We start from the raw sequence: 9,078 nt of genomic DNA, 5'->3' as shown, positions 1-9,078 counted from the left end.
TCAGGCTGACTTGCATCTTTCATCCCAGAAGAGCCACAGAGAGGCATCAGCACCCCCATCAGCAACTGCTGGGGATGGAGGCACGGTTATACGGGCCTGCCCGCAGTCCAGTCAGGCCACCGCGTGACTGTGCCTCTCAGAAATGATGCCCAGCACCTGGCACAGCTCCTGGACCCGGCCATGCCAGCTCCCCAGTGGGACACCCCCAGGCCACAACCGAGCTGTGCCAGGGCCTGAACTGCACCTGGGCCGGCGGCGGAGCTGGCAGTGGCCACGGTGCAGGGCTCAAGGCAGGGAGCAGGGCCTCTGTGCATGTGCTGGGGCCTCCTTTTGTGTGTGCTGGGGCCTCCCTGTGCCTTTGAGTCCTGCCTCCCACCCATCGGTGCGGGTTCCACCGTTGCCACAACACAGCCATGGCGGAGCAGGTGCTGGCGGTGCTGCCCCTGCCGCAGCTGCGGGCTCGCCTGCAGGAGGAGCGGTACCGGCAGCGGCGTGGGGTGGGGGTCCCGGGCTGGGTGCAGCAGCACAAGGATGCCGGTGGTGGGGCCTGGGCTGTACCCGGGGATGGGCAGGGACTGAGGCTCGGGTAGGATGGGAGAGGGACAGGGATGGGGCCACCCCAAGCCACACCGTGTCCCTAAAGGGCTCCTGTCCCAGGCTCCACTGGTCTCTGGGGTCTGGGTTTTTGAGCAGGGGCAGCTCTGGGGGGCTTTTCTGCATCCTGGTTCAGGGAGGGGAGACCTTCAGCCCTCATTTTGGGGTGTTTGTTTTGCCTTGAGTTAGCCCTTTTCGGCTCTGCCTTTGCCCACTGGCCACACGCAGTGACGCTGTACTTGGCCCGGCGCACGTCCCTGAGAGCTGGGTCTCACCCAGACCCCGTCATTTTGCAGTCATGCCATCGCTTTGCTGAGAGCTGAGGTGGAGATGTTTGAGAATCAGTACCGTAAGATGGAGCCGAGCAGCCCGGCTCTCCAGCGGCAGCCGGTGGCACACGACTCCCCGCCAGAGCTGGTGCATATGCTGGTAGGAGCGGGGCAGCCACCGCGTGGGCTTCACGAGTGACCTAACCCCAACACCTGCCCGAAAACGAGTGCTAGCTGGGCCTTTCGGGATAAGCTCTGGGCTTCCTTGCTGTTCTGCACTCAGCGTAAAGGCCAGGCTGCCTTCTGATTTCTCCCCTTCCAGCTGGTGCTGTGCCTGGTGCATGACAGCACCGGGATCTCCTGGACTGCAGGTGCCAGGTGGATCTGGAAGCACTTCACACACTAATGAGTTAACCCCCGCCCGAGTAATCTGAAGGAGAAACTAAACACATAGTGGGGCTGATGCCAGGAAAGCAGGGGACTTTCCCCAGGCCCTGTCAGGTGCTCTGTAGCAGGTTTCTCCTCCTCTTCCCCTCCTGCAGGAGCCCCTGTAGGCTTAGACCTGCGTGCACCCACACTCAGGTTCCTCTTCCAAGTGCACGTTGCTCTGTTCCTTCTCACCGTAGCCATGATCAGGCTTTTGGGGCAGATTTTTGCCTTCTGGCCTGAACATCTCCTTCCACCAGCGATGCAGTGAGCAGAAGCTCTGGACCCTCTGCTGTGGAGCTCCTTTCAGCTAGCCTCTTGCAAGGGGCTTTGGCAATGCCTGAGCCTGAAGGAGCCACTTTTGGGGTTTTCTTTTTGAAACTTTGCCTATGCCCAGAAGGGCCCTTGCCCTGTGCAGAGCAGTGCTGGCATCCCGGTATCTCTGCTGAACTGGTGATCACACCCAAGCAGTGTTGTTCTCCAAAGACTGAGCTTTAGCCTGCCCATGTTGTAAGACCCTCCACTCCTCGGGAAGAGGCAGAAGACCCCATCTGTCCTACACAACAAGGTCTAGATAACGTCCATGTCCACCAACATCTCAATACGTGCCCAGATGAAGGCATCACGTTGCCTTTAACCTCCAGCCCTGCACTTGCCCGTTGAAATGAATTGAAAGTGCTTGTGTAGGAAGGTTTTGTGGGTGGATGAGAGGACAAATGAGGCCAGCTAGGTGTGGCCCCAAGTTACCTCTGTTCTGGATACACCTCTGTGTCCTTACTGTAAGCTGGAATCCCTCTAAACTGACTGTTGAGATTATTTGCTCTTTGAACACATGAAAATGCAGCAGCAGTTGGCCAGTGCTGGCTACCTGATGGCATCTGTGCTCTTCCTTGATTGTTGCAGACTCATGGCAGGTCCAAATCCAAGATGCGCCGCTCAACAGGGTATTTCGCAGGCCTGACGGTGGAGCAGAAATGTGAGCTGGCTGAGAGGGAGCTGGTGGACATGAAGGGGGAAATTCAGAGGATGGAGGAGGACACAGAGAAGACCTTGCAGGACATCGAGGTATAGCTCTCCTGAAACCTTAGAACCACCGATATGTCCTGCCATCCTGTAACTTTTCCCACCTCTTTCAATTGCTGTTAGTGGTCCCGAGCTGAGAGTGGGAGCCAGAGCTGCCCCCTAATTGCAGATTCTTGCAGGCAAGTGAACTAACAGAGATCAGATGCACCTGTCTCTGAAGCTGTGTATTATGGCAAGAACTAACAGTAACACAAGACAGCAGAAGATTTTTAGATAGAGAAGCTTGTCTGCTGTGTGAGATGGAGAAATAGATGCTTGAAAGAAAAAGCTCCCTTTTGTCAGCTTTTTGAATGTGTGTCCCTTGTGCCAGACACATTTTTCAATATAGAAATTCCCCAGCTTTTTCTTGAAAGCAAAAGCTCCTTTCTGTCAGTTTCTTGGATGTATGTCCTTCATGCCAAGCATTTTTCAATACAGAAACTCTCAAGAGCTTCCTGCTTTGACTGGGCTCAGTGCAGACCTCTCCAGTGTCTGCCTTTCCAGTCTCTCTAGGACTTCTCCTGCATTTGCTCCAAATCTACTAGGCTGCATTCCTGCTGCAGGCTCCTTGCTGCTGCATCACGATCAGCCCTGTGCTGTCTGCCAAGACCTCCTCCTAGTCAGGGTGCTCAGGAGCTCTCAGGGGAGGAGAAACCTTTCCCTTCAGTTCATGCCGCTGGGACAGGGGCAGCAGGCAGCCCGTGTCCCTCTGGTGTGGCCTCAGGTCACACATTGTAAAAAGACAATCCTAGTACTGGCTTAGAAAGGCTGGTGATGCTTCTAAGTCAGGATGGATTGACAGAGGCTGAAAGTCAGGCATGGGAGAGATTTATTCTGACGTTTGTTTTTGAATGAGTGAAGCAGCAGTGCTCTGTACGACTGTGCCATGTGCCCTGGGCTGCACGGGGTGAACCTCAGTGCACCCACAGGAGAAATGCTCCTAACTCCATCAGAGTACGTCTGGTCATCTCCAGTGTCCCCTATTCCCTAAGTGCTTGAATTAGGGAAGTTGGCACCTCTCGACTTTTACGTGACTTCATTTCTACAGGCGGTCATACAAGAAACAGATATTTGGTGGACTGATGTTAAGAAAGCAATCAGTGAGTTTGAGAAAGACATCGTCAGCACCATCTCCAACAAGAAAGGGAGCATCATAGCTTCCGAGAAGCTGCTGAGGTACCTAGAGGAGAAGAACCACCAAAGGGTCAGTGCAGCAGGGCAAAAGTTGAGCCTGGTCTGTCACCTGAAATGTATGGTAAAAATTTTTAGCTTAAAACCTATTTTCCATGCTTCCATATGGTCTGCCTCACATTTTCAGACTATCTTAGCAACTACCCCAGCTGCTCATCAGCTCGGTGAGCACAGCTATGAGTCCAGGTGACGCGAGGCCCAGCCTTCCAGCTCAGCAGAGCCCAGGGAAGTGCAGAGCCAACGTCCCACATATGGGGCAGGAGGATGCTGAACAGTGCTTCTCATGGGAGGGGAAGTGCTCGTTTTTTAGGGGCAGTATGGATGAGATGAATCATAGAACCATTAAGGTTGGAAAAGACCTTCAAGGTCATCTGGTCCAACCATCACCGTACTACCAATGTCACCCAATGAAGGGAAAACACACAGGAAAGCATGAGGTCCTGGTGCTCTTCCTCCTCCCAGACTCTGCTGTCCTGCTATGACCTGCTTTCTTTCTGTAGGATCTGATGAAAGAGAAGTTGCGCCTAGAAAACAGCTTTCTCAAGGGTTACAAGAAGAAGCTGCAGCAGCAGCTCAGGCAGGTACATGCAGCAGCCTAGGAGAAGCGGGGGTGAGATGGCCTGTGAAGAACACAGCTGTCCTTAGGACAGCTTTTCCCACCAAACAAAGCCCTCTTTACCTGGGGCTGAGCTCTGGTCGGTATCTGTAGCTCCGCTCCTCTGGGGTTTGCAGAAGGAGCAGATGGGAGACACGCTCCGTGGGGTCCACTCACAGCAGCTGCAGGTTACAAAGGAGCAGTACGAAGAGAAGATCGAGATGAAGAACAAGGAGCTGCAGCAGCTAAAACTGACTTTGGGGAAGACTGTCCAGATCCTCAACTTCCGTAAAGTGAGTGAAGCTCCCGGTGCCTCTGCTTTCCCCTTCTGCTCTTCCCGAGGGTCACACGTGAGCTGATTATACAACATGTGGCATTTGAAAAGATGTCACAAGCTGCAGCCCCTGATCTTATCAGTGAAAACTGCTTTGCAGCTGGGGCGGATCTGTGTCTCTTGGGTGAGCCCTTCTGCCTGGGGCCATCCTAAACCCAGGCTGCAGTGCCACAGTGTAATACGGGCCGTGACGGCCAGATACCTCGAAGCAGTAGCTGTGGCCACTGAGTGGGAGCCCCCTGCCCAAGTCATGCCCCATGGAGCAGCTTTCTCCCCATGCCCCAGCAGGCACAGGCTCCTGCCCTTCCTGGCAAGCACCTCTATTTTGCTGCTGACAACCGGAGATTTGTGGCTGTCAACACAGGGCTGTGGCCCAGAGCTGCCATCACTGCTGGCTAATGCAGTGCCAGTGCTTGGCAGGCAGCACAGGGCCTTGGTGGGAGCACCACTAGTGGAGGCAAAGCCCAAGGAGAGGGCCCACATAAGGTAGAGATGGCTTTGCATGTAGCAGAGAGCTGCTGTTGCATCTGCTAACAGTGTCCTTCTCTCTTGTTCCAGAAAAAGCTTCAGAACACCATGGAAACATCGACATCTCTAATGAAAGACATCTCCCAGAGGATGGAGCTGCTGGAGAAGATTGAAAGAGAAACTGTGCTGGTGGAGGAGGTAAGAGAGTGATTTGGGAATCCCTGAGACTTGACTTGAGAGGACTCTCTGGACGTATTTGTTATGGTACATTAGATACTGATGCCCCTTTGGGGTCCAGCAATAACCTGGATATGTGCATGCTGTGGTGGGGCTGAGAATAAGTCCTGGAGCTCCTGCCAATGCCATTAATACTGGTCAGCTTTGCCCTTTGTGGCTTTTGCCTCCCCAGGGACCAGCCACTGCCTTCTTGAAGTTCTCCTTGATCTTTTCATCAGCAGTGTCCTCTCCAGTGAGAGGTGGCACTGCTGTTACCCAGCTGGGCCAGCACAGCTTTGGGCAGCAGGCTCAAGGCACCCTCGAGCAGCCCGTCTGTGGGATGGAGGCAGGGGTGGATGCACCACACGGTGCCCTCAAACGTGCAGCTGCTCTCGGGCCTTCAGTTTATCCTGCCTGCCTGCTTCCCGGGAGGGCTGGCCACCAGCTGGCAGGGGGACATTTTCCTGGGATGTCCCTGCCCTCTGTCCCTTTCCCTCCTGCAGCAACGAGCCAAAGCGAAGAGTCTGGACCGGCGGCTGCAGAAACAGCTGTCGGACTACAGCACCCCTCCCGTGATGAGCTATGTGCAGACGGCAATGGCTGTCACTGACCTGGAAAAGAGCATCAAGGCTTGGCAGAGGAGGGCAGAAATTGCTGAGGTGAGGACAGTGAGGCAGAACCGGGTGCACGTGGAACCTGAAGGTGTGTAAGGAGAAGGGGACGTGTGGTGGCCCAGTATGTCTGTCCCTGCACAGGCCTTCCCCAACACCCAGACAGCTGGTGGCTCTCCGGTGCTTGTGGTCCTCTTTGATGATCTCAAACATCCATTCCTCATCTGTATCTTGACTCTTCCCTGGTAAGGAAAGGCTGTGCCTGGCCAAGAGCCAAGCATGAGTTCATGGCAAAGCTGCGAGAGCAGTATCTTTGTCTCTGCCCCTGGCCCAAGTCCTGCAGCCTGGGAGGAGGTGAGGAGATAAGACAGGAGCGTTGCCAAAGCCCAGAGATAGCAGGACACATCCCTGTCCCTATCCTGTCTGATGTCTGTGTGCACAGTGGGCGAGGAGAGACACTGCTGGGGCAAAGCCAGCCCCTGGGACAGGTCCTGCGGTGCCTGCTCACCCCTGAGCAGGGCCTGGGAGTGGGGTGGCGCTGGGCTGTGTCTGCCCAGCACTTCATTCCCCAGTACCCTGGGCTGGGACTGGCTGTGTTTCTGTGGTCCAGCCTTCCTCAGAGGTCAGAACGGTTTGGGCTTGAGCCTCCAGAGCCAGCACGGCAGGCGGAGAAGCGTGGATCTGACCGCAGCTGCTGCTTGGACGCTCTCCATGGGCAGTGCCCGGAGCCTTGCCAGCTGTGGAGCTAGAGAGATGTCAGGGCTCAAGGGACAAGAGAGGGATGCTGGAGTTGTCCCTGAGATAAGAGGAGCGACACCAAGGATCTTGTTTTTCCTGCCAGCCTTTCTGTGGCAGGACAGGTCAAACAGCCCTGCTGCTGTGCAGAGGGCTGTAGGTCTCCACGCAGTGCTTTTGTGCGATGTCTCCAGGCTTCCTGTAGCATTCAGAGGAAAAACAAAGCTGGTTTAGACCTGCAGGAGCTCTTCTCGGTGTGCTGCAGTGGGCACTGAGCTCAGGTGGGAGTGGGGCAAGTGAACGGGCATGCAGTACCGCAGCTTAGAGCCTGGCAGCTTCCTCCACAACATACCGCTGCTGTCTGATCATCCTGAGGCCTTCTCCTTTCTTCTTTTGCAGATGACCTTGCAGGGCTACCGCAGAGCATGGAACCAGGTCAAGATGTCTGGTAACCAGCAGCTAGCAGAGGGAGCCGCCCCATTCTTCTGAGTGGATTACCCCAGCTTCCCAGTAATGATAATTTTGGCATTGCTGTTAATAAAGCCTTTCACTTGTCTTTTAAGGTCAGATAATTTCCATGAGTAAATTCCAATTTCGGGGCCACAGGCAGATAAGATTTGTGATGTAATTCTTAGCTCCTCTCATCTCCCCTCCACTTAACTTCCTGGTCAATAAGATATTAGTCCCAAGGGATCTACAGGAGTGGTCAGATTGAAACCCAAGGAAGAAAAATGATGATGGGCATTGTCATGGGTTAGTGGATGACATTGGTGGTGGGGTGATGGTTGGACCAGGTGATCTTGAAGGACTCTTCCAACCTTCATGGGTCTATGACTCCATGAAACAACTTCAATTCTTGCCTTGACCATTCTATGATAAAAGAAGCCTGGGAAGGAGGGGCCAGCAAGCAGCAGACAAAGGCACTGAGGCACCTGGAGGGCTGATGCTCTCCCAGCAGGTCATCCCTGGGACACTTCCCTCCCTGGTAAGGCCCAGACCATCATGTTGGGTGTTTTCTGCAATAGTGGGGATGAGCATGGCCAAAGGAAAGGGAAATGGTGCTGGGAGAAGGCTACACACCATGGCTGGAGGGAAACCCTGGTTCGAGAACTCATTTAAACCTGCATGCAGACCATGTCTGTGTTAGCTGACCTGATTTCTTCTAAGCATTTGAACATGTTTCATGTAAACAGAATTAGCAAGGACAGGGTGCATGTCATGGTACATTTAGGACAGGGGCGACCCAGGGAAACCATAGATGTTTTTTTCATGGTTGTCCTCTCCCTGGATATAGCCAGCCCTGCACATAAGAAACTCAGTGCCCTGTCTCCCTGTTCCTGTAATAACTCTGTAAGTGCTTATCAGTCCCACTGAGAAGGGCCTTTCACATGCATTATCCCTGCCTCTTGTGATGCTGTGTTTGAAATGCCTTGGGAATCAGCTGGGAGGCAGCTGATGATCTCCAGGCCTCTCTGTTGTTGATCTGTGCTAAAAGGGGCCACTTGCCCTGCAAGATCCAGGAAAAAATAGCTGTGAGACACCAGCTGCACCCTGTCCTCCCCATGGGGAGACTGCTCTGAGGCTGGGCCCGGCCACTGGCCAGGCTGTGCCACCACAAATGCAATGTGCTGCGAGCTGATGCAGCCTCCAAAGTCATGGGGTTAAGCCCTGTGGTTAACGAAGCTGGCCCAACTCTGCTTGGAGACAAACCCAAAGCTCTGCCCACAGCAGGCGAACACAGTGCTGATGTGAGCTTGTGCAAAGTCCGCCTTGGGCAGGAGGGGATCCGGCTACACCAGTGATCTTTTTGGCTGCACGTCCCCTTGTGTTCCAGCGTTTTTGGTATCTGCTGGATCATTGCCACTGCCAAGGAAAATGTATGAAGTAAAAGCATCTGATAAAAATCAACTGACTGCAGTAAAACACCAACCCAGCTAAACCTGTCTGTATAGCTCAGCCTGAGCAGCCTCTGAGACATGTACCTGCAGTTTCCCAGACTCACAGAAGGGCTGAGGTTGGAAGGGACCTCTGGAGATCATCCAGTCCAACCCCCTGCCAACCAGGGTCACCTAGAGCACGTTGCACAGGATGGCATCCAAGTGGGTTTTGTGTATCTCTGGAGGAGACTCCACAGCCTCTCTGGGCAGACTGTGCCAGTGCTTTGTCACCCTCATAGTCATTTTTTTTTTTTTTTTTTGTATTCATCTGGAACTTCCTTTTTTTTTGTGCCTGTTGCCTCTCGTTCTCTCACTGGGCACCACTGGAAAGAGTCTGGCCCCATCCTCTTGACACCCTCCCTTCAGATATTTACACACATTGATAAGTTCCCCTCTCTGTCTTCTCTTCTCTTAAACAGGCCCAGCTCTCTCAGCCTTGAGGGTATGAGAGATGCTCCCATCCCCTCAGCATCTCAGTTGCCCTCCACTGGACTCGCTCCAGTAGCTCCATGTCCCTCTGGCACCGTGAGCCCAGAACTGGGCACAGAGCTCCAGGTGCGGCCTCACCAGGGCTGAGCAGAGGGGCAGGGTCACCTCCCTCGTCCTGCTGGCAGCACTCTTTCTATGCACCCCGGGACAC

General features: G+C 54.2%; 1 protein-coding gene across 1 annotated transcript; it reads left to right on the top strand.

The window, feature by feature from the left end:
* Positions 1 to 413: 413 nt before the first annotated feature.
* On the top strand, positions 414 to 6,990 carry CFAP263 (cilia and flagella associated protein 263; the record flags this gene model as incomplete). Its single annotated transcript, XM_082770202.1, has 9 exons — positions 414 to 586; positions 891 to 1,023; positions 2,193 to 2,354; positions 3,400 to 3,555; positions 4,043 to 4,123; positions 4,275 to 4,430; positions 5,030 to 5,137; positions 5,659 to 5,814; positions 6,901 to 6,990. 9 exons carry the CDS (start codon positions 414 to 416, stop codon positions 6,988 to 6,990), a joined length of 1,215 nt encoding a protein of 404 aa, XP_082626328.1.
* Between the last annotated feature and the right edge of the window lie 2,088 nt (positions 6,991 to 9,078).

The sequence above is a fragment of the Aythya marila genome (assembly GCF_965140915.1).
Source record: "Aythya marila genome assembly, chromosome: 12".
Lineage (NCBI taxonomy): Eukaryota > Metazoa > Chordata > Aves > Anseriformes > Anatidae > Aythya > Aythya marila.
Note: the sequence above shows the minus strand (reverse complement) of the source record. Positions and strands in the feature narration are given on the sequence as shown.